Source organism: Rhinichthys klamathensis, unplaced genomic scaffold (genome assembly GCF_029890125.1).
Source record: "Rhinichthys klamathensis goyatoka isolate OS25496 unplaced genomic scaffold, OSU_Roscu_1.1 h1tg000150l_1, whole genome shotgun sequence".
NCBI classification, from domain to species: domain Eukaryota; kingdom Metazoa; phylum Chordata; class Actinopteri; order Cypriniformes; family Leuciscidae; genus Rhinichthys; species Rhinichthys klamathensis.
The window spans coordinates 2479915-2505207 of record NW_026606685.1 but is presented as its reverse complement, the minus strand read 5'-3'; the positions used below and the strand labels follow the sequence as shown (position 1 = coordinate 2505207).

Below are 25293 nucleotides of genomic sequence, written 5' to 3'. Positions count from 1 at the left end.
TCCCCATCCAGCCCAAATTACAATGATACCAGGTTCTGTGTAGATGCACATTCTTCCTTCCAAGCAACACTTCTTAGTGTCATCCCAAAATCTTTAGGGTTCAGTGTGGAGGCTATTTGAATGCTGAGGAAATAAGCATCTGTGAAGTAAAGTGCTGCTGAATTTCTGTTAAATAGCCACGACTTGGATTCGTTTGTAATCAGACATTGCGATCAGTCTATAAATGGGGACTAAAATGAACAGAAGCTCACACAAAACATCTTGGTGAGTCTGAGAACACAAGTCCCTGAACAAAGCAGATAAGATGCCATCTGCCAACCCAAATACTGAAAACCAACATTTGTCGATGGTTATTTTGAGAATGGCTCACCCAGGTTTTTGAATTTCAATTAACAACACTGGAAAACAAAGGGGAACACCACCTCCCCACTTTTAACAATGGAATAATTATGATTCTAAGACGAGAGAGATCATTTGTTTTCAGATCCCGAAATGTGCAAATACAATGCAGCAAGCCTCAAGAATCAACTAGCCAATCAGAATCCACCCTGGAGTTATTTGATCCAGTGAGAATTTGCATAATTGCAAGCAATGGTAACAATTTTCAAGGCTGATTCACACAGCTGCATTCTGGATATTTTCCCTAAACAAAGATCAAAGAAAATAAATATTACCAAGACACCACAAGTGTTCGACCACCATCTTCTTTTAAATACCAAAGTGTCGCTCAGAGAAACGTGTCTTATTCCAGACTATCAACATAAGATTGAAAGGATTTTTGTTTCCTTTTTATTACTTTTTTTGGCAAAAATTCCTACCACACAGGTTTTGTAAACATAACGTTTCCCTTAATCTTTAAGAAGTTTATCACTCATGATACCGTCAAATGAAGACTTATATTTTTACGTAAATTTGATAAGTTTCTTTTTAATACTCAATTCCAGCAATTCCTTTTAATTCAAAAAAAACAAAAAACATAATATATATTGCTATTCATATTTCATAAATAACTCTGAGACTTGCAATAATTAATGAATACATTTGAAATGGATATACAGGTCTGCCTCTGCTCGATGCATTTCCTCATAAATCAGTAGCACCTTTGCCATTAAGATGGTTCGATCATTTTCTTAAACAGAGCAGGCCCAAATTAAGAACATGTAACATGAGCCAGGTTGATCCCGAATGCTCTGGCTGTTCAAAAAAAAAAAAAAAATAGCAGCTTTTTTTGGGATTTTTGTTTTCCGTTTTTTTTCCTCTTTTAGTCTATTTCCAACTCTCTTCCCCGAGCCTCTCTCTTCCTGTATTTTCTGACCCACAATCCTTCCCAAGAATGAACAAAAACACTGAATATTTTTCACACTCACTCACTCTCTCTCTCTCTCACCCACTATCTCACTATCTATCTCTCACTCACTATCTCTCTCTCTCACTATCTATCTCTCACACACTCACCATCTCTCACACACTCACCATCTCTCACACACTCACCATCTCTCACACACTCACCATCTCTCACACACTCACCATCTCTCACACACTCACCATCTCTCACACACTCACCATCTCTCACACACTCACTCACTCACCAGCTCTCTCACTCACTATCTCTCTCTCTCTCACCATCTCTCACACACTCACCATCTCTCACACACTCACCATCTCTCACACACTCACCATCTCTCACACACTCACCATCTCTCACACACTCACCCACCATCTCTCTCTCACTCACTAGCTCTCTCTCTCACTCACTATCTCTCTCTCTCTCTCTCTCTCTCTCTCTCTCTCTCTCTCTCTCTCTCTCTCTCTCTCTCTCTCTCTCTCTCTCTCTCTCTCTCACTCACTCAATATCTCTCTCTCACTATCTATCTCACTCACTCACTATCTCTCTCTCACTCACTCACTTTCCATGAATGTGCGGTGGACCTGTGACCAGGTCATAACTTCTCCCCACTGCCCCGGGTGCTTGTACGTCTCACTGATGCCACATTGTTATGTGTCTGTATTAATACCTTAAGGCATCATTTGCACTGTGGGCGTGAATACTGATGCTGTAAAAAAACAACAAAAAAAAACAACAGGGCCACTGGGAGAAAGGAAGTCTCAAGGCTCTTGGAAACACCCTCTTCTATGGCCACTTTTTCACATGTACTGGCTCGATCACCCCTGTGCAAAAGGCTTCAAGGAATATGCGTTGTAAGGCCCGCGGTTTTGGATTGCGTAACTTTTCTTTTTGCATTCAAAAATGTTTAATTTTTCTTTGTCCTTTTTTTCTTTCAAAAAAAGTCCTTCAAAAAGAAAGAGAATGAAGAATAAAAGGTATGGGAAAGGATGAACAAGGAAGAAAATAAGAAAAAGAGTGATGAAGGCGGCCAGGTATGGGAAACAGGCGAGTGGGGAATCTGTAAATAGAATAAATAAGGAGCTGTTTGATCCCCACACTCCCCTAAAGATGGTACTCCGGCTGAGGAGCGCTCTGATTGGCCGAGGTGTTTGCTTGGTCCCGTGCCCTACAGCCAGGACTGCGCCCTCCGCTGGTCGAAGTCAGCGATCAGCCTTTTGATGTGGGCCAGTTTGTTGTGCAGGTACTCACAGCGCTGTTTTTCTTCATAGTAGTTTGGGCTATGCTGTAAAACAAAGCGTCTCAATATACCATTTTCATTTAACAGTATGTTTGCTTACTAAAGGAGCCAGATGGGCAAGACATGCTCAGTTACACTTACTTGTTTAATTTTTTTGTATTCTTGCAGCACCTGTTCATGTACTTCCTGGAAGGAAAAGACAGACACTTATTGCATGCATAAATGTATACATAAATCATAGTTCTTCATATAAAGAAAATGTCACACAGTAAGTACATTAAAGCAAAACTTACCTGGTACTCTTTAGTTCCTGGAGCTAGACGCCTACACCGGTTGTCCAGTTTTGTAAAACGACGCGTAACGCTCTCAACACGGGCATGAAGGATACGATACTCATCATATTCCGCATTGAAGTCATCCTTATAGTGCTGCCTCTGATCCACAGATATCACTGCAGTGTACTTACTGGAATAAAACAACAAAAACACAATGAGACTTTAGATAGGCACTTTGTTCATTTCTTATATATAGTTTGTCCATTGAAGTAAAAAAAAAAAAATTTGTGTACATGTTAATATATACACATGCTTCCAATTAAAATTAAATGCAGAGGGTTTATGCGGAAACACACTATAAAGGAGTCAAAGTTCACTTACACTATGCAGAAACATGCACTACAAAGTAGTCAAAGTTCACTCACACTATGTAATCAGGCTTCGTTGGGATAGGCATTTCAGTGCTTTTGACAGGCTTGTCTTTGCCAGCTGTAAAGAGACACACCAGTCATGTACAAACATGAATTACCATTTACCATACTGCCGTTTCACAAGAACACGTAATACATGATCGTTGGGTCTTTAGGAACAGAATAACCTATATGATGTTTCTAAGCCTGCATTTATGCTGTATAAGCCAAACATTGGTGGTGGTTGAGGAGATTCCCCCTTCAATGTAAAGCGCTTTGAGTACACAGAAAAGCGCTATATAAATGTAACGAATTATTATTATAATTATAATTATTATTATTATAAGCCAAACGTAGCATAAAGCTATCAATCAGGCCTGACAATATGCTTACATTTTTAATTCACAATTCCTGGCATGCAGCTAATCATTTTTGGATCTTTGAAATGTGGCTGTTATTCGACTTAGTGGCACGGTTTACAAATCCTCATTTAACAAACATTGGTTGCATTCGGGAAATCCCAGGTTTTCTGTCGACTTTGATTCAGATCTTGTTGCAATTTGATTCAATGATTTATTAATAGCTTGTTTTCATATGACGTCACGCCACTGCGTTGCCATGGCGCGAAATGCAAATGGAGGGCAGGAAGTCATTTGCTGTATTTAGAAAGCACTATAACAAACTCAAAATGCCTGTGTTTTGCGTCGTTTATGGTTACTTAAATCGATCAAACCACGAGGAGTTTTTATCGTGTACCAAAAGTTGTTGTTCATAAGGGGGGAAAATGCAAGAAATTGACAGAAAAACTCCGGAAAAACGGCTTGCAAACCTACGTCTGCGGTCGGGAGGAGCCGAATGGGAAAATGCCCGTTTGTGCAGTGATCACTTCGTCAAAGGTGAGTTAATACAACCTAAGTGGCTATGTTTGTGTAACGTTTCCGAACTTTGTAAAGTCAAAGTAAGCCCTGTAAGACGAGGTAGTTGCTGATATCTACCGCCTCGATGGCGGGAAAATCTTTCAATTCAGTTGAAAATCACTCCTCTTCATAACGTAAGGATCACGTCCAACATATGTTTGATTTTTTATTTATATCTTTCTCTTGTAATAGCGTGTAAAGTAGTACAGTACGGACTTTCCTCCATCTCGTCCATTGCGCTCTTCACTCCCTGCCCTCCATCTGAATTTCGCACGTCATCATAATCACGTGACTGAAACCCAGCTATTCAGTGACTTGTTCAACCAATGACCAGTTGTCATTCAAATTAACGATCAATTAATCATTAATGCAAATGCCACAAAATGCATATGAAGGACGCAAATGCCACATGAAGTGCAAAACAAACCTTCTTTGTCCGATTCGTGGCTGATGTTGGCAGGAATGTGTTTATGTTCTGCCTCACTCCGGTGTTTCTTTCTGGGCTGTGCTTCCTTGTCACAGTGATCCTCCTTGCGATGCGCTCTATCCCTCTTCCGATCCTTTTCCTTATCCATCTCTCGTTCTCCTTCTCGCTTCTTCTCTTTATCTTTGTGCTTCTTGGACTTCTTGGGCTTTTTGCTGCCATTGCCATCACGGCTGGCTGTAGGAGACGCGGCAGAGGGAACGTGGAGGCCACTGCTGGTGGTAGTGGTGGAGGTGATGGTGGTTGTCGAGACAGTACAGGTAGAGAAGGATGAGGGGGAGGTCGTGGAAACCGGCTGGCTGGGAGGGCTAGGCGTGTGGTTGCGGGTCGCGTAGCTCTCCGAGGAGTTCCCACATATAGAGCTCTGGTCCAGGGGCAGATCCTGAGACCCCCGGCCCTCCGGCGTGCTGGGGGAATTTGAACTAGAGCCTGTGACAGGTGGAGGGTGAAAAGCAGGTCCAGGGCAGGCGGCCGTGGGTGCAGGTTTTTTGTCCCCAGTTTCCGAAGGATGGCGACCAGACAAGGAGGGAGGTCCTCGGTTACTGAGATGGGAGATTCGAGGCTTCTTAGACATCAGAGGATCGATGAAGTCGGCCTCAGGTTGCTGTTTCTGAATAGCAAGGGACAAAACATTATTCTTGTTTCAGGAAATTTCATGGAAATGCAAATAGTGACTATTTTTGTATGAAGCTAAACGTATAGAGAAAAGAAAGGTTTATATTATGTAAAAAATATTAATATTATATTAATATAAAATAAAGTATATATTGTTTATACTGCCTCCAGAGGGCGCAGGCTGATAGGTCCTTTACATCCAATCTGCAAGAAATTACATCATTGCTGCATGGTACAAGCTCTGCTGATCCTGCAGCCAATGTGGCTGCTTGCTTAATATTTAAATAGTCTGGTTCAGTGTTTGCTGTAGGGTAGTCCTGCAGCACATTATCAGAGTTCCTCTGAAACCCTCTACCTCCCCCAGTTCCACCTGTCTAGATCTGCTACGGGATTTATGTACATCTTACATACTCAGAGGCATGTCACTGTATCTATTAGCAGTAGCAAGTCCATACTTGCTCGGCAGCAGCATAGCAGATTTAGTCCAAGACCAAATACATTAACATTGCCATATTCCAAACACAAGCTAAAACTATTTTGACAGTTGCCATGATTGAATATACACATACGTGTGTGTGTGTGTGTTTGTGTCTGTGTATATGTATATATGAATAATTTATATATATGAAGAGTATCAAAATAAAATGTTTATGTATGTGTCATACCAGTGGGGATGTTGGCTCTTTGGTTGGGCTGCTGGATGAGACAGACTCTGAATTCAAGCCCAATTTACTGTTGGAGGGGGACAAAATTAAACTAATTCAAGCTTTGCAAAATACTCTTTAGATCTCCTGTACTGGCTCTCAAAAACGATTCATGTTCAATTACAAAGTCATTCTTCTTTTAATTGCATGTGACCCGCAAATCTTACCGTGCCAGGATCCTGTCAACCTGAACCCGTTCATCCTCCGTATAGCCCGGCCAATCCCTCTGGACCTCACGGAAGATAAAGTCTTTCAGCGAATACGAGTTATCCTTAGGGTTTAGATTGGCCACCTATTGGAATGGAAAATATTGTGTCAATTGCTTTTCCTTTGATTCAAATACAGGACATAGGACAAAAATACAATCATTTCAAATGAGAGAAAAAATAAATAAAAAAATAAATTAGGGTCTTAGGTTTAATTTATTTCATTTAATTAGTGGTGCTTGCTAAGGCAAGCTTGAATTTTGAACAAACATTGAATAAAGTATTAACCTAGCTTGTCTTAAACTGTTCAAAATCTAGTAAATTCTCGTTTAATGTAAAAATGTAAATGACCAATACTGTTTTAACTACTTCTGCATTTTTAGCAACTAAACTACTTGTACACATTTGATAGGCAAGGGAATGAACACTTTGCATCCTTGTTTAAGTCGGCATACTTAAGAGCGACAGATACACACACACTATAAATAGTAATGCAAATGGACAGTTAGGCAAAGGGATATAGTGTTACTTCTTACATTACAACCCAACGAGGGGACCGTTTCAGATTCTCAGTCCTTCCTTCATTTCCAAAGAAGGAGAGAAGCTGTTTTCATACTTCTCTATTCAAAGCCTGAATAAATTCCTTCTATACTTGATAGAAAAGGATGAGAACCACAATATTTCTCCTTTGAAACTAGTGGGGAGAACCGAAATTGCTCTTTCTACCCCTTTTGATGACAAAAGTCATTCTATGCAGGTCTCTTCAGCATGTGAGCTGTTTGAGCAAGCATGCATGTGCATAATTACACTAATAAGGTTAATTTATGGTTGCCTAATTTCCCACGTGCTATACATTCAGCTGTGGTGAATGCAAGTCTTTGTGTTTGGGCTGTTAAATGGTGACTTGCATTACGTGACACTGTGCTTCTGCAAAAGTGCCGTGAGTCAGTAGCCTATTAGATCACAGCTGTGATACTATCTATGCTTCAAGTCTCTGTCACCTATCCTGAACTAATATGAATGATTATGACAGTCCTCAAGCTGCATTCAAAGAACTTGCACAGCAAGTTAAGTGCCATTAATGCCTTTCTAGTCGGTCATCTTGCTCTTTAAACATTAAAGAATATGTGGGTTGAATACAAGTTAAAATGTAATCAACAGCACTTTCAGCATAATGTTGATTAATTTATTTTGACTTATCACTCTCCTTTAAAAAAAAAAAAGGTTACAGTGAGGCACTTACAATAGAATTGAATGGGGACAATTTGAGGATTTAAAGCAGAAATGTGGAGCTTATTTTGTTTAAACAGTCGTTTTAAAGGGGCTATGTGTAGGTTTTTACTTAAAAAAAATGTTTAACATAGAGTCTTCATTTGTACCTTTATGAGCCAACCATAATGTAATAGAATGAATGACACCTTGACTGTCCACCACGGTGGCCTCTATCAGCCTGTAGGCTCAATTGTGTGGAGGAGTCGGGTCCGAATTGGCGTGAAAATTCACAAAATGTGACGTCATGCGCGTTCTCGTCTACTTGGGCTTACATCCGTACGGCAGCCATTAGTAAGCAGCGGCAATCGCTAGCAGTAGTGTTTCAAATGGACTCTGCGGACGGAAAGAAGCGACCAGCCTCCAGCTCAATCCAGACACCCACGGAAACTCCTCGTAAGTTTAAAAAAAAGCCTTATCTAGTGCGGCCAACGAGCGTGCGCACCCAGAACGAGCATGAGACTGGCTGCAGTTTCTCGAACGGCCACTGGTGTCAGTAACGGTAAGAAATTTCAGAACTTCCGCAATGCTCCTTCAAGGTTTTAGGCATAGCAAAATTAGAATGTCAATGTGATTTAACTTTACACAGAAAAGGTACACTACCATTAAAAAGTTTAAACAATTAATACTTTTATTCAGTAAAGATGCATTACATTGATCAAAAGGGACCGTAAAGACAAAGTTATAAAAACATTTAAATAACTACTGTTCTTTTGGACTATTCATTCATTAATCCTAAAAAAAATGATCATGGTTTATACCATATTAAGCCGCACAACTGTTTTCAACATTGATAATTGTTTTATTGAGCAGCAAATCAGCATATAAGAATGATTACTGAAGGATCATGTGACTCTGAAGACTGGAGAAATTATGCTGAAAATTCAGCTTTCCAATGACAGATATAAATTACATAAAAATATATTAAAGACTGTCATTTTAAACTAATAATATTTCACAGTATTACTGTATTTTAATCATATAAATGCAGCCTTGGTGAGCATAAGAGGCATCTTACAAAAACATAAAAAAAGCATCTTACACTTCTTTAAATCTCAAAGGAAAGTGGAAATTAATTGCGTGGTGAATTAACATTAAGCCAGCTGTCGATTGAGCTTAACTTTTTTGCTTTAATCCTGAGAACTAAACTGATTCCACTCCACAATCTCACCTGGTGTAGTGTTGTGCCCATAGAGCTGCGATCTTTCTGGCTGACACCGTCTCTTTGGAGTCTGGCGAGCACCTCTAGCTTCTTGTAGGAGCGCAGGGCCAGGAGGTGAATGACGCGGTCCCGGTACGGACGTTGTGATACGGGGTTGTTGGTAAGGCACTTGCGGATGGTGTTGGCTGGGTTGAGGGGAGTGGTCTGCTTCCTCTCTGGAGCCGGGTCGGGGGCTGAGGGGGCCGGTTTTCGATGCTGGATTTTTTTGTCTATGCAAAAAAACATTCACAGAGAGACGTGTGTCTAGATGGTATATAATTTCCATTGGTGGGTAATACTGTCTAAGGGGCCTTTCACACAGAATGCGCTACTTTTCCATTGTTTTTCTATGTAAAATCGCAATACACAGACGTCTTCAACCGTTCCAGCATCTCACGCATGACACGGCATTCTAAAAACGTGGCGCTCGTTTCTGTGTGAACCGGCCCTAATACTGCTCATTTTCTCTACTGAAAAGGTCAAAAGATAACCAAGGAATACAAGACAGAAATTGCACATTCAATTTTAATTGAGCAACATTCATTTTGGAACATTCATTTCAATGAATTATATCTCATGTTTTTTTATTATTATTAGAGTTTAGACAATTAATTAGAGTTTTGATACCGAGTAGAGTTTATTTTCAGTATTGCCTGGTACCAAAATATAGTACCAAACCAATGCTTCTGACACTCTCCAAACAATATATATGTTCTTCAGAAAAGTTTCCTCAATTCTGAAATTCCTCATAAGTTATTTAAAAGATAAAGGGTAGCGACTCTTTAACCATCCTACTGTCTTCCTCTTATGGACTCTCCCTCGGTTTGCCCGAACATGTGCCGATGACTAGATGACATCCAGATACAAACTTTCGCTGTCTCACCTCCTGCCAGTCAGGTGAAACTCTTGCGTCAGTGGATAATAAGGCTTTGGCCGTCACACATGTAGCAGTGTACAGCAGACTGGGAAGGGAGGATCTTTTCAACTTAGAATAATACAGCAAATCTGCAAAATTTTGAACTCTTGCTTGTTTCTCTCAGATTAACCACACAAACAAAAGAGTATGACTAGGCTTCCTGAGCACCAGCTGCTGCAAAGCCTTCCTTTTCTTGCTCTTTCTTTTGCTGTGAAAAATGCGCAAGCACCCGATCACTCCTCCCCTGCGGCTCAGTGCCGAGGGAGAGGAGTGAAACTAACTTTTCCAGTTTTGCCAGCTGTGGTGCGGAGCTCAGGGGCTCCCAGAGGGGAGTGACAGCTGAACAGGTGCTGAGAGACAGGTTGTGTCTAGAAGGGGTGAAATATAATGAGCTGCATTTGAGTATTAGTTAAAGACACTCTAAAAACCCTCAAGGGTTCTCCTTTTTTCCTAAATTGCGATACCTTTTTTAAAACATGAGATAAAGCGGGTCTCTAGGGTTGCGGCGATGTCTTCCCCCTGCAGTTTTTAAAATGCAAGAATGGCTGCTTTCATTTAACAACCTAAGCAGGTGTCTTTGCAGGTGACAATAGCCATAGAAGATTTGAATAATTCAGTCTGTTACTTTCCACTTCACAATAAACACTGGGACACACTGGCAATCTCAGAGGCATGGGGGGACCACGACTTAGCCAGTCAGATAAATAGGATGAACTTTTACTTGCTTTTTCTCTTGACCCTAATGCATACATCACTCTCTCTAAAGCTCCCAATTGGTTTAACGCACATGGTTACGTGCTCAGGGACAATTGAACTGGGCAAATGTTAGAGGTCTATGTGAAAAATGAGGAGATCTGCATGATGGGAGATCACAAAATTATTATTTTTTTAAATCCATTCCAACCTAAAAAAATGAGCAAACTCATGTAACATTGTACTACACGCAGATCCAAAATGGAAATGAAAACAGAAACCGAAAAGAAAACCGCATCCTGTGTAGATAATCATCAGGTGTGTAGAAAGATTATTTGAAACAGAAACATCTCGACTGAAACTAGGCCGAAATTAAAATGGAAATGCTTGAAATGCTAAATTAACTGGAACGAGATCAACAACAAAAAAATCCAGTGAGAAAGTCCTTAATGGGCTTTTTACATGTCCAATTTTTAACATAGGGTCATTGTTAACTTAGGATTAATGTAATCCTGGGTACTCCCCTTATCTACGTGACCAGAATGTGTCGGTGTGTGCATGTTACAGGAGATAAAATGCCTTGGATTAATATCAAACCTCTGAACGGTCCTCCAGGTTTGATGAATTTGGTGCTGTTCTTGACTTTATCCTCCTCTGCTTTGGTCACGCGCTCTTTGGTCACCTGGTAGGAGTCATTGGTGGCACATACTGTCATTTTGTCTTGAATCGTTCCCAAGGAGGACAGATTGGGGACCCCAGAGCTAACAGGCACAGAGTAGTTAAAAATGAAAAACAACAGCAAAATGAGCAGTAGTTTTTGACAAGAAATTTACTCTACCCTTACCTAGATATGTACTGGTGGATACACTCAAAGCTTCCTTGAGGATTGTCTTTGCCGTAGTTGGACAGATAAAAGTCGAAGTTTTGAGAGCCATCGGAAGCATCTGTCGTTGGGATTTTAATGCGCTGAAGGGGTGGAGATAAAAACAATTTTAATTATTTGAATGCTAATAGAGGCAATCATCATCATCATCAAAAAATAAATAAATCTACAACTAATATTAGATTGCTACCTAGACAGTAATTTAAAGCATCTTTTTATTTTTTGGCTGTTTCAAAAAGCAGTCATCATGCTGCCTTATACCTAGTTTTGGACACATTTTAAGGTAGCATTGCATGTATCCTTCATTAAGTAGGCAATCCCACAATGACAATATTGCAGATGGCAGAGTTGAGAGAAATTACAGTTATAAATGCTTTTATTTCACTCAATACTGATAACTATTGATAAAAATAGTCCTGTCTGACTACTAATCACCAATATTAAAAACGTAAGCTTAAAAAATTAACAAATTAGAACTGTTGCCTAACTAACTGAGATAAAAAGTTTAAGTTGAGGTACTAAAAAAAAAAAAAAATTGGATCTAAATAGAAATATTGAACAAAACAACAAAAATTTACAACAAAAAGACAAAAGCACAACCACCATAACAAAACAAAACAAAATGAAAACATAAAAATTCAAGATTTTAACAAACACTACATATTATATACTATAATAGTATATAAATAATACTAAAACAACACTGCCAATCACCTAAGTCATTTCATATATTTATTTTCTGTGTTTAGGGTTATTAGCATAGCAAAATGCTAATGCCAAACTATTGGAATCAACAGTCAGCATGAGTCAAGTCTTTTGACCATTTCTCATGAAGAGCACTATTTGCGATGTGCTTGACTGACAGTTAAAGGAACTGGCACCCATGTAGAGCGTTATAAATTATTCACCTATGAGGATCCGTCACTGTTGATGGATCTTGCCAAAGACGAGCTACCGACAGCTACAAGGCAGTTTTAGAACAGACTCATTGTGACAGAAGAGTCAGACTGCAGCACAGACACTGGTTAAGTAGACTATGTATTTAGAGAGAGTATTCATGGGCGTAAAACCGGAACCGTACTCGCCGACCCAGTATTTATAGTCACACAGCGTCTGAAGTAAACTACAGCATGGTGCGCAGGGTCAGAGGTTAAACGGGTGCTTTCAGTGTAAAAGTGAGATACCTCCCAATTAAACCACAGAAGGCTCAGGGCTCTCTATAAAGACACAAAGTCCACAAGGGTGCTTTGATGAGTAACTCAGACCCTTCAGCCAGTGATGATACTCATTCAGACGCTGTAAAACTCATTCCACAGGCAATGGAAAGTCAACTTACCCCTTGAAGACCCTGAAAACGTATCGTCGCCTGTGGGGATGGTGCATTCTGGAAAAGATGAGAATATTCAAATGTCAACAAATTCATAAATGAAACCTGCCGCTAAAAAGTCATTTAATCTAGCAAAACATTCAAATACAAGTGACCAAATGGGTATCTGCTCATTTAATTAAGAAAAACTATGAAATGCAGGGAGATTAATGCAACTATAATGCAACACAGCATACTTTTCATACTATTTCTGCAGCATGTAGTATAGTGTGCAGTTACAGTATGTGCATTTTCTGCATGCATAGGTTACCAGCAAGACCTACTACTTCTCTCAAAATGTGCAGTTTACAACTAGACCACACTGCAAAAAATACCATATCCCTCAATGCAAGTCACTCGACTTGAACTTTCAATTCCACTTGATTTTATTTTACCGTACATACCATGTTTAGAGTACATTCTGTGCAGAATTCATTAAATTGTTAAAGGATCAGATGCATAGACCAAACTCTTTACTTCCCAGCAACCACACACCTTTAGTTATATTCAAATACTTCCCAAAGCCTCCTCCATCTGTAAAGGCTTGTTTAACCAGATAAGTTTCACAAGCCCCCACCCCCCCCATAAGCACACTTGCACACAGACTAGATCAGATCACATTACACAGGAGTACGAAGAAGTGCGATTAAACACTCTGATGATTTGGAAACCTAAACCAGTGGTTCTCAACTCTTAAAACAGGGTTGCACATCTGTGTTGAGTCAGGGTCACGGACACAATGCTAAATGCAAATAATAAAACACCACTTTCCATTTAATCGTGCATAATTAAGATAGTAAAATTCATCCATTTGCATATTTCTGGGCTATGCGGTCCAGTGTAATTTTAATACATTTCAATATCTGACTTTAACGACTTTTTGGTGCTGCTTCGTCAAGTCGCAAGTTTCGCAACTTGATGTCCAACATAAATTTCGCAGCAAAACCACCATAAACCACAAGTGACAGAAACAGGCAATGTAGTTAAAACAGCTTCCTTAGTAAATCAAACATTAAAAATAAATACAGACATGCTTTTGCAACTTGAGATCTATTATCAACATTTAGGGCCATGAAAGAGATAAGGCACAGCTCCAGGATCATCACTGAGGTTCACGCATTCCTTGTCTTTGTCCCGACTATATTGTCCCATTACAGAGAGACGAATAATGAATGATTAACCACGAGCTCAGCTAAAAACGGTAGCTGAAAGACAAACAGATTTGGAACATGACAACATGTGCCAAGACACTGTAAATACCAAATTCTGGTCAGTGAATCAAGCTAGCTGAAGACACAAAGCACATTAAGCATTCTGTCTATTTTGCAGTATAATGCCAACGGATGAACTAAAGTAATCCCTTACTATTATCTGGTTAATATAGGAGGACGCTAAGCCCTGCATGATATGATCACTACAGTACATTCTTTACACTAACTCACACTTCATACACAAGATTGTTATCTTATGCAACCTTCTGCATCATAGCATTTTTCAAACACGTTAGATATTGTCAACTGAACGGCAAGTACTTTGCTCGAAAACTAAAATATTCATAAATCACCTTTGTTGACTGAAATAGTAACATACTTAATATAAATATTAGATGAAAATCTTCAACTTAAGTTAAATGAATATTGAAATGTTACCTTGGCGACTGAGAAAAATAAGTACTAAAACTGATTTGAGAATAAATTAGAGATGAATACAAATATTTACCAAAAAGACAAAAATGTCATACTAGAACAAACTAAAATTAAAGTAAAAAAACAAACAGAAGATCTATATAAAAAAAATGCTCATTTAAAATATTAATAAACACTACAATAGTGCTAGATTAAACCAAAGGAATGGCATGCGTGTTTTGGTGAGCTCTGAGCTTAAAGGGATAGGCTAGTTCACCCAAAAAATGAAAATTCTGTCATCATTTACTCACCCTCAAGTTGTTTCAAAGTCAAACCTGTATGAATAAAGGTATTTTGAAGAATGTCGGTAACCAAACAGTTTATGCGCACCATTGACTTCCATAGTATGGAAACAAAATACTTTGGAAGCCCCACAACTGTTTGGTTACCGACATTCTTCAAAATATCTTCTTTTGTGTTCAGCAGAAGAAAGAAAGAAATTCATACAGGTTTGGAACAATTTGAGGGTGAGTAAATGACAGAATTTTCATTTTTGGGTGAACTATCCCTTTAAGACTCATTCAGCTGGCCTCACCGATGGTGTGTTGTAACATTTTGAGTATCAACCAAACCGCAAGTCCTAATCAACAAAGACAAACAGAAACATTGCCAGTCTAAAGCAGCCAGGAACTTGATGGATTATGAAGCTAAATTTAGTCCCAAACAAGCTTCAAGGTTCAACTTAACTCTTTTGAGAGGAATTCCAAACTAAATGGGTTGACTAACTTTATAGGTGGCCTGGATCAGATGCATTAGGTGAATATCCAATGATCATTCACAACCTAAAGCAAATCTTGGGCCTAAACGTTTAGCTGGATTTGGCCTTCCAGGATTGACCGAACCATCTCTATGAACCCGGTGCACAGTTTTTTTCCCCCTTCTTTTTTACAACGGGCCAGCTGTAGCTTTAAGTCAAACACTGCCTCGTAAGCACTTTGAGCAGTGTAGAGCTTTAAAAAAAATCCAGACAATGCAGCTCTTCATTGAAGCTGCCTGATTTCTCCTAGTAAGCCAGTAGAAACTCTTTCAGGCTTTTAAAATGATAGAAATGCCCAGAAGGTCTTTTTTGTTTTTATCAATTTCCTTATCTTAGTGACATAGGCTAGGCCTATTCATTACAGTTTTACACATCTAACTCACGCATTGTACTAGGCTACTACTCACTTGAATGACCCAAATGGAAAGAATCATACACATCGTTTGTGGTCAATACTAGTTTAGGAAATTTTATCAAAATTACATGAAAGATAATTTGTGCACTATTAAAAATGTACAAGCCAAAGTAATGGGTTTCCCCACTTTTTCACATGCCACACATCTAAGGCAAAAAGACTCCTTTCTGATGAAAAATTACTTATCTACTGTGTTTTTTAAGATAAATATGGATGCCTAGCACATGATAAACGACGGTTATGGTATAAAACGACCATTTATCTTAATAAATCAAACTCCTCAGGTGTGTATAACTCTTCCAAGCTAACTAGCTAGCTCAGCAACAATATTTAGACGTTAATAAGACAAACTTAGTTGTCATTTGGTTTCATTGTGTCTCTAACCCATGTTTATTTGGACTAAGAGTCGTGAATATAAAACAAATAACAAAAATATCGCCACATTTATGAACTTAATCACTGTTGGAGGACTGCCAGCTAGAAACATTAGCCATGCTATCAGCTAGCTCACCAAACTTTAATTTTTGTCAAACCCAAATACTTTTTCGTATGTAACACGAAATATTTACTTTACAGAGTCTGTAAACCAACTAAAATGATCAAGATGTCGAAATGACAGACAGCTGAATCGACGTTATTCGTTTGTATAGAAAGTTTTATCTAACCGTTAGCATTGTAGCTCATATTTCGAGGATAAAACACAATAAAACACACAACCTACACAACATCATCGCTTTATCCAGTTTATATAAGCTCTAGCAATTACTGAGACTTCATAAACGTATACAAATTCATTAAATGTGGTTTTTAGTGTTCAAATTACATGCAGAGAGTTCATAGCAGGTAATGGTGTGTTGGCATAATGCTCACTCCCTAGAGTCTTTTTTCTTTATTAAAAAACATTTTCCAATCAATTCTGCCAGGACATTAACCAACTGAAAACATTTATCAACTTTTAAGAGATGTTCTATTGTTTAGAGAGAAATAAAACATGATTATTTGACACTAAGGCTTTTTGTGGGCGAGCAAGCTCTCGCTGCTCTTATCTCTCTATAAAACTGTAAGTTTTCCAGCACTCACCTTACAGTTTTGGTAATTTTCTAGCGCTTTAAAGGCTGATTCTGTCAGTTTGACATGTAAAACTGATATTCTGTCGCTCTTGCGACCACAATTGAGTCCATATGTGCCATCCTCGCAGAGAGCTGCCATCATCTTCACCAGCCCTCCACCATAGTCCCTCTGACATACGTGCAAACTCTCTCTCTAATGCGGACACAGAGGGAGGGACCTTCGCAAAAGTAAGTTCCTTTCTGCTCTATAGCAGAAAAGTGTTAGAAAGATAGGAGACTAGTTGGGTCTTTTCTCTCAGTGTGTTACTTTGTTAGAGAGTTTTACTTGCTATTTTTTTCCTCTATGCTTCTTATCCTGTTCCACAAGTATCCTATAGTATTTGTATGATGATCAGATTTATGTTTGTTATTAGTAAATTTACAAAAGTAAATACTAACAAAAGTTAGTATTGTTATTTGATAAATAAAATATATAAAAATATAACATTTCTTGAAATGTTTCAATTATTGATAGATTAATTAATCTGCTGATATTTGGACATTTTGAGTTTAATTATGGGTCATTAAGCATTAGCTGATTGGTAGTTAACCTTGTGTCAGTTTCAAAATCAGCCTTGTCAATTAACAATCAACATTTTCTGTTTTTATTAAGTATTAATTAAGTATTGCAGTATTACATTTATAATGTATTATATAAAAATGTAATAATTGTCATTTAAATCCAGATATTTTAATTTGGTGTTATTAAATTGTGTATGTATACTATGCATATGTTTATGCTTATTTCCTCTGTGCTTGTTATTTGATAAATAAAAAAACATTTTAAAAATAGCAGACCTTGAAATGTCCTAATTATTTGTAGACTGTTGATATTTGGCTATTTTGAGATTAATTATGGGTCAATAACCACGTCCAGTTGGCTGATTAATGATAGTAAATCATTGCTGAATTCGGAACCGCATACTAGCATACTACTCTTACTATTTCTGTCATAGAAAGATATGGTAAACGTAGTACGAGTAGTGTCCTAGAATGCGGTTCCGAATTCAGCACGTGTCATGTGTTTCAAAATCAGCCATGGCAATTAATAATTAACATTTTATTTTCAGAATTTTTTTGTAGTGAATTTAAATCTTACATTAAATATTCTGTAATTAGTTCATTAAACTTCAGTGATTCTTTTTAAATTATTATTTTTTTAATTTGTTTGCTTTTTCAATCTGCGCCCTTGCTGTAATTGAAAGGATTATCAAACACAAAAACAAACTAACTACAGTAATTTCTAATTACAGTATCCAGTTTTACTTTGGTGAAAAGGTGTGTTTTCTCCACTGCTGCTAAGATTGGAGTCAGATTTGGTTTGCTGTCATACTTACCGCTCCCTGTCTTTACCACGGTATTCCTGAAAACACTGCTACATGTCAAACAATTTGGCTGGTTGGGTCCAGCCTGCAGGTGTGTTATTGCACATGTCTCAGTGTTTGTTAGTAGTACCAGACTGCAGCCATTTACAGTAATCTGCAGGAACAAGTTGAACAAGGAACAACAGTTTCCAGAAATATTTTTTACAACTAGGTGTGACAAATACTGCATTATTCATAATACAGCAAACAAATCAAGCCTGAACATGAACTAAGTCTGAAGGTATAGATCATCTAGACTGGATTTGGCCAAAGTGTCCGCTGAGAAGGTCATTCGTGAGCCAGCCTCGTCGTTGTAAAACTTGTTTGGCAGCTTCTGGCTATTTTGCCCCAGCATGCACACCTGCTGTGTCTTACAGAGTCACACTCTGGGATGGAGTGATTATGCAGAGTGTTTTGGTGTGGTGCAGTAGTTTTAGGTTGGGTGCAGGGAAGCCACTGTGAATCCTTGAGATTAGGCCTGCATAAAAAAAGCCTGCCACACCCTTGATTAAAAACTAGTTTATTTAGTGTTTTAAAAACAGCCCTGCAATGCATGCTGGTCCAGAATGCTACACAGACAGAGTAATGGGATTATATAAGATGTGTTTGTAAAGGGACATTCGTAAAGTGATGAACGGAATGAGTATTAATTAAGTGAGTGTTAATGAGTTTCTCATCATGCTGATGCATCAGTGCCACAATGACTGAAGAGTGGAAACATTCAAGGACATTAAAGTCACTGCATCTGATTACATTTCCTCTGATTTCCAAGGCATTGTTGACACATTGTTGTCATTGTTGATTCCTGCATGTCTGGACTGCTTTTTCATAAACCCTCATGCCGCTCTCGAACACAATACAGAACAGGCAGGACTGAAGCAATTTTGGTCACCTTTGATTAATAAGAGAAACCATGACTTATGAAGTAACACATAGCAAACAGAGAATTCTTCTCAGATAATAGTTTCCAAACAGATGTCAACAGTGTAATTTTGTCTGTTTTTATTTCTCCAAATAAATTTTACATGAAACATCTGAGACAAAGTTGATTAAATTAAACAGAACTAAAACCACCATTAAGCTTTGTAAGCACAAACATACTATCTTCCTCAAGGAAGTCTTTGGTTGTGTTTTCAACAGATATCTAACATTGGTCAAATGGGTGTGAGTCTGTGTGTGTGCAGTCACCTCAGCACTTTCTGCTTACTTTAGCTGCCTGCATTAGATTACAGAGTTAGATTGTGGATCTTTTGGCATTAGGACTCCATGTGGGACTGAGACACATGTCTGTGTCCACAGAGACCAAGAAATGAGAGAGAAACCCACCTGGCCTTGTAAATGTGGAGGGTTGAAAAGGGTAGGAAAAATGGATAAACATAGCACAAGATAATGCCAATGCTGTTGTGAAAGAATGAAAACAAACAGTGTCAATATTTTAGAAACAACAACAACAAAAAATATTACATAAATTAATTTTCCAGGTTATATTAAAAGCAATATAAAACTCTGTTTTAAAATCATTTTAGCCCTATGTGTTAGCAAGACATTAGTCATCTCATTTCATGAGTTTCACTACTGCAAGCGTGCATTAGAGCAAATTTACCCCACGGAAACACATCAGTAACACATGAACAAGAAGGTCATTATTTTACAAAAGTATAGTTTCATCTCAAATGGTCCATTTAGATGATTTTGTACAAAAATCAATTTAGTGCATATAAGTCTGGCATGCAACCTGACATCTGTCTGCAAAATGTCGAAGAATTTGATTGGACACAATGACCTTTAACTGTCATGCTCTGGCTTGGACGGACACAATGACCAGAACTGGTAAAACTCAAATTTGCATCTGTAAGCTAGGTGAGGAAATCAATTCATAAACAGGTAGGTAAGAGATGATACTTGAGCTCGTTAGCAGATGATATAGAAACTTGTATTGTTGAGTTTAAGTCCTTGTATAATAGTTGGAACACACACCGTGATAACGTTGAGGCAAGGGTGGACTGGAAGGTTGGACGATGGGAAATGCAGTCTGTGACATGAACAAACGGGAAGCGGTTTATTTCTCCCTTTTAAAAGTCGATAAGCCAATTTATTTTGCCATCCTAGATATGCACTATATAGGCCTATGTTAGTTGTATTTTCCCAGTCAACAAAAATACGTTTTACTAACGGTCCCATTAAGTTATGAAAACATTGTTTTTTGAACATTCAAAATGTCCCCTTTTTTTTAAAATCTTGGTTGTGCATCAAAACGTTTTAATGGAACATTCCATTTAATAATTTTGCGAACTTAAGTAACTTTTACTTTTGAATGTTCACTAAACATTCTGAAACAAGTAGTAGGCTAGGCTAGGCCTATAATCTTTAAAAATGTTAGAATACCAAAACTTTTTCCAAAAACAAATTCCATGAACGTTGTATAAATAATTTTTGCTACATTTTGAAAACACCAAAACGAAATAACTTTGAATGAACGTTCTGTTAAAGTCATGGAAGAATCTTTGTTAATAACTTTGAGATAACCTTGCCAGAACAATCGCCAATGTTCCCCATTAGCTGGTATTTATTTTGATCTAGCACTGTGAACCAATTTTTTTGAGAAAAAAGTTGAGAAGCGCAGCTGGTTGAAAGCATAGACTGTAAAAAATAGGTTGAAAGCCAATCACTGACGAAACATCAGACTGAGCACGCGAAATTGCCGAAATGCGAAACTTTTTCGCACAAGCATGCGTTTCCGGTCTCCAGCATTCGTATGCATGGACGTCAATGGAACGAAAAGTGTAGTGTGACCGCCTTTTAAACCATCTAGCAACCGTAAAAATTCGCACTTTGCGCTCTGTGGATGTTGACAAAGCAATGAATTAGTGTAGAGTGTACAATGCACACCAAGTGCCATGCGAGGACACACATAGGCCTGCTCTTGTCAGAACAGGCCGTCTCTCAGGAAGGACATGACGAGTTAAGTATAGGTGATGCCGTTGTCCCGCGCCGCTTGTCAGTTCCTTTTCAGTAATTTCCGGCGTTTTAGAGGCCTTGAAACGGCAAGCCCTGTTAATGTTTGACCATCATCTGGGAATACAAGTGGCAGCTGCAATGGTTCTTATCACATGAAAACACTAATGTATGAGCCTTATCTCCCTACAGACACAGATGGCGTGGTCGGTCTCATGTTTCAAAACAGAGGCAAGTCTCTTTTTTATAAAATAAAATACTGGCCCATCTGTATAATATGGTGGTACATTCTTCAATAAAAGTCTATGCATATTTTTCACTCATTGAATTGTCCAAAAGCACACCCCTCCACACGATTTGAGATATCTTTCATGTAGCATGGTAATCGTTTTAGCTGCCTCAAGTGCTAACAAAATCGTTCTTGAATTTTTGCAGAAAGTCCACAGGTTATTGGAATATCCAGTGTCTATGTTTGTCTGTGTGAGGCCATAATCTCCCCTGCATACTGTTGTTGTGGAGCTGCATAATCTTGCGAAGCCAATCTCAGCACATTTTCATAACTTCCAAACACCTTTCACGTCACCTCAGGCCGGATGGAATACCACAACATTCTGATGATTCCAGAAAAAATGCAAAATGCTTCCTCGTGAATGCAAAGCAGAAGATGAGATTTACAGGGAGAGAGAGAGAGAGAGAGAAAGAGAGAGAGAGAGAGAGAGAGAGAGAGAGAGAGAGAGAGAGAGAGAGAGAGAGAGAGAGAGAGAGAGAGAGAGAGAGAGAGAGACCCTTCCTCCTTCATTCCCTTTTATTTCTCACCCCCACCAACTCTCTTCTAATTCGTACCTGTTCCATCAGTTTTATCCTAATGTTTTCTTTTCATTTTCTGCTTCTTAACTCTACTTTTCCTGTTCTTTATTTTATGTCCTCTCTGCTGGTTCTCTCACAAAATATCTCGGCTTCTTTCTCATCATCTGACTGGTGGAATCTGTTTCACTGGCTCTCGTCCAAAGCAGCCAGATTTGAAAAGAATCCAGGCAGAATAAACTCTTGGAGGACAGTTTAGCAAGGAGCAAAAGAAAATAAGAGAAATGAAGAAAGTCTAAAAGACACAAAATTGTAATCTATTTCTTAACAATCTTTAAAAAAAGTACAATATGCTAATGTAATGTATCATTTCACCTGTTTCATAGGCACATATTGAGCTTGTTAAAGGTAAAGTATGTCATTTAGAGTGCAATAGCATACATTCAAAAAGGAGGTCCAGAATACGTGAAGCCAGATGAAGCGGGAAAATACAAAAATAAAAATGTAAATCTATTTACATTCCAAAAACAGATTGTCACTAGCAAAACTACTAGCCTAAAATCTACTAACTGAACTATTTGGAATTTATACATTGCAATATGATGAAATTTATTTACAAAAAATATGCAGTCAGAATACACAGCTGTTTTGAATGGCTGTCAATAGATCTTAGTCAGATTAGATGCCATATTGAATTTAAAGTCCCCATGAAATCAAAATAGAAGTTTTTGGGATTTTAGTATGAATATGTTAACCTGTTATCTATAGTGTGCTCCAAAACAATGACAAAAATCGCATTTAGTCTCTCACTTCTGCCAATATGGATTAATGATTTCAATGACATCACTCTGCACTTCTTCTCATCAGACTTTCTGTCAAATCAAATGCTCTCTAGGATCTAAAGCGCCCCGCCCCCACATTATAAATAGACACTGAAGCTGCAGCTGAAATCGGTCACTTGTTTTACACGTTTACTATTTTCAACATGGTGAATGGCACATAGTACACTAGGTGATAGGGAATGATTCAGACATGTAGTGTAAATTTGCTTTTCCATTGGGGCGAATAAAGTCTGGTTTAACTCTGTTGTCACGCGAACTGCCGCAGCGCGCACACAGTCTGCTACAGTCCAGAGACACTATAGCACATATGTGCGAGTCTGCACAGACCAGGAAACGTATCGGATTTGGACCCATTAGAATTCTGCACAGAATGCTATATTTGAAAGCGATATGGACTAGATTAGGAGTAGACACGGTTAGAGATTATAGGAGGAAACTGGGGCTTTACCGACCTCAGCGGCTCTGGCCGAGCTGTGATATAAATTAAACACTATTGGCTATTTTTAAAAGGGGGAGGAGCTGTTCGATATGTTCCACCCTGTCTTCCTGTTTCAGTGGAAATTACGTCAACAGTGAATAAAGCAGCACATTTCAAGGCACTTCAGTGGGCATTTTCAAAAGAAAATTTTGACATCATTTACTCACCCTCATGTTGTTTCAAACCTGTATGAGTTTCTTTCTTCTGTTGAACACAAAAGAAGATATTTTTTAAGAATGTTGGTAAACACAGTTGACGGTAGCCATTGACTTCCATAGTATTTTTTTTCCTACTATGGAAGTCAATGGGTGCCTTTTAACGCAGATGAAAATGAGGCTGTGGGGGATAGACGTAGGCCTGCGTAAGTTAGTCTTTACAATGACACACACAGCCCTGACCTTTGCTGTTTTAGTGTGCATTTTGTGTCACAAGATGGCGCTATGTTTCTTTATGAAATATCAAACACGTAAGTCTTTATTTAAACATGCAGTGGGAATATTAAATCAAAAACTAAACCAATTCTGACAGCCCATCAAAGCAAAAAGCTTGCTTGATTAAGCCAGTGTTCGTTTGATTGATTTGACGTTTTAATTTGTTATGATCACAAGAACAGTTCAGGTTTTGACTCGCTAATTTACTGATTTTATGCAATTGGGTTGTTGCATGTCCTTCAGCAAGAATATATTGGCCAGTTTACAGTTTATTGAGGTATGTTTCGACATGCATGAGGAATAGCCGTTAAAGCTCTCACAAACCAGAGATGTTTGAATTATTAAAGAAGTGAAGCAGGAAATGAAGTATTTACTCTCTTTCTCAACATGTGTGGAGGTGTCATTGAAAGAAAGCTCTTCTGCAATCCAACATGCATCCATAAAAATGCATCATGGTATTTGAACTTTAAAAATTAAGAATGATTATTGAGAGAGTCTAACACAATGCATATACAAGAAATTTGCTTGCAATATTAATGTTCAGTTTATTATGATAAAAGTCATTTCATATCGATATACATTAAACTATATATTTTGTAAACAACTTTGGACAGAAGCGTAAATTGGTATAAACACCAACCAAAAAGGTGTGTGTGTGTGTGTAAACGGTCACTTTTTTGTTGTTGTTACCTTAACACATTCTATTGGATCAGAAGATCAGGCTACAGTTACAGCCACCAAACCTGGCCTGGCTCTTTTTAAATATAGGCTACTGTACAATTGATAATTTCCTCCACTCTGAAAAATAAAATAATAAAAATTATGTGCTGAACCATGACAAACATTTATTAAATCATTTCTTTTTGACAAACTGGCATTTCCAACAATTTCAGATTATATCTTTAAAAAATAAAAACAGAACTGTGGTTTCTGAATTACTTATGCATTCAACTTAAAAGGTAACTTAACTAAAAGGATAAACATTTGCACTAGGTTGTGCGAAAATAGAATAGAGCAGGAACATTCAAGCCTGTTTTACAAATGCAAATCACAGACAATCCCTTTCAGAGCATCATCACAACAGCTGGATAAAGTTTATTGGAAATAAGTCCAGAGACATTCAGGCTAAAGGTACAACAACATATACTCATAAGAGATAGGTAGGAATTGCGATTTAGGCTTATGAGGTAAATAGTGATTTAATATATTAGGGTTCTATATAGATATTACTTTGTGTACTCATAAACTACTATGAACTCTTAGAAAAATAAAACTTTATCTTTGTTTTATGAATTTTAAAATACAAAACCAGTTGATACGTACTCAGTTGCTTGGGATGTACAACTCACTTTCCCATGAGTTCTAAAACCATAATTTAACTATTTAGAGGTCATTTATAAAGCAGATGTTTCTAGAGAGAGCAGGGGAGAGGTACATGGTAACATTTTTGCTAAAAAGGGCAGAGAAATTTAGGCTTCAAGGTGTCCCACAGGTACATGTTCTCGGTACTGTACAGTTTACTGAATGATAGTTCTCTAAATATATAAATGCTGTCATCATAAGTGTTACAGTGATCTATAAACACTCAGTAGTAGAACCAGGTGTTACTGATGTCTTTTAGTCTAAAACAAGGTTTCCCAAACTTTTCTGTCTGCTGAACCACCTATATGACCTCAATTATAGTTATTATATATTATACAATTATATATTACAAATAGTTATAGTTTTTGTTAATGTTTTGTTTTAAATTTTCTTTTTATATGTTGTTTTCACTTTAAATTTACTTAAAGTTTTAGTCATTTTGTTGTTTTGTTATTTTTATTCGTTTTAAAAAAAAATATGTCTATATAGTTTTTATAAATGTTTATTTATAATTTTAGTTTATTTAGTTTATCGAATGTTTATTTTTTCAAGTAGTTTTTTTAGTTT

General features: G+C 37.9%; 1 protein-coding gene across 2 annotated transcripts; it reads right to left on the bottom strand.

Moving 5' to 3' along the window:
* Positions 1 to 1870: 1870 nt before the first annotated feature.
* On the bottom strand, positions 1871 to 16643 carry ell2 (elongation factor for RNA polymerase II 2). 2 transcript variants are annotated; one of them, XM_056258383.1, is made up of 12 exons: positions 16462 to 16642; positions 12495 to 12542; positions 11120 to 11241; positions 10873 to 11036; positions 8637 to 8896; positions 6158 to 6282; positions 5952 to 6018; positions 4615 to 5281; positions 3286 to 3349; positions 2879 to 3050; positions 2727 to 2771; positions 1871 to 2630 (listed from the first exon to the last, which is right to left on the bottom strand). In XM_056258383.1, exons 1-12 carry the CDS (start codon positions 16591 to 16593, stop codon positions 2514 to 2516), a joined length of 1983 nt encoding a protein of 660 aa, XP_056114358.1. In that variant the 5' UTR covers positions 16594 to 16642; the 3' UTR covers positions 1871 to 2513. The 2 variants fall into 2 exon arrangements, with proteins under 2 accessions (XP_056114358.1, XP_056114360.1); XM_056258385.1 differs by having other exon boundaries at positions 2464 to 2625; positions 2721 to 2771; positions 16462 to 16643.
* Between the last annotated feature and the right edge of the window lie 8650 nt (positions 16644 to 25293).

What these genes read in the sequence shown, in the direction of transcription:
- ell2 (XM_056258383.1), bottom strand. Translation starts at nt 16,593, where the DNA reads ATGATGGCAGCTCTCTGCGAGGATGGCACATATGGACTCAATTGTGGT. An exon ending in ATCCACCAGTACATATCTAG is followed by an intron (nt 11,037 to 11,119) that starts GTAAGGGTAGAG and finishes TGTGCCTGTTAG; the next exon opens with CTCTGGGGTCCCCAATCTGT. An exon ending in AATACAAAAAAATTAAACAA is followed by an intron (nt 2,631 to 2,726) that starts GTAAGTGTAACT and finishes TTTGTTTTACAG; the next exon opens with CATAGCCCAAACTACTATGA.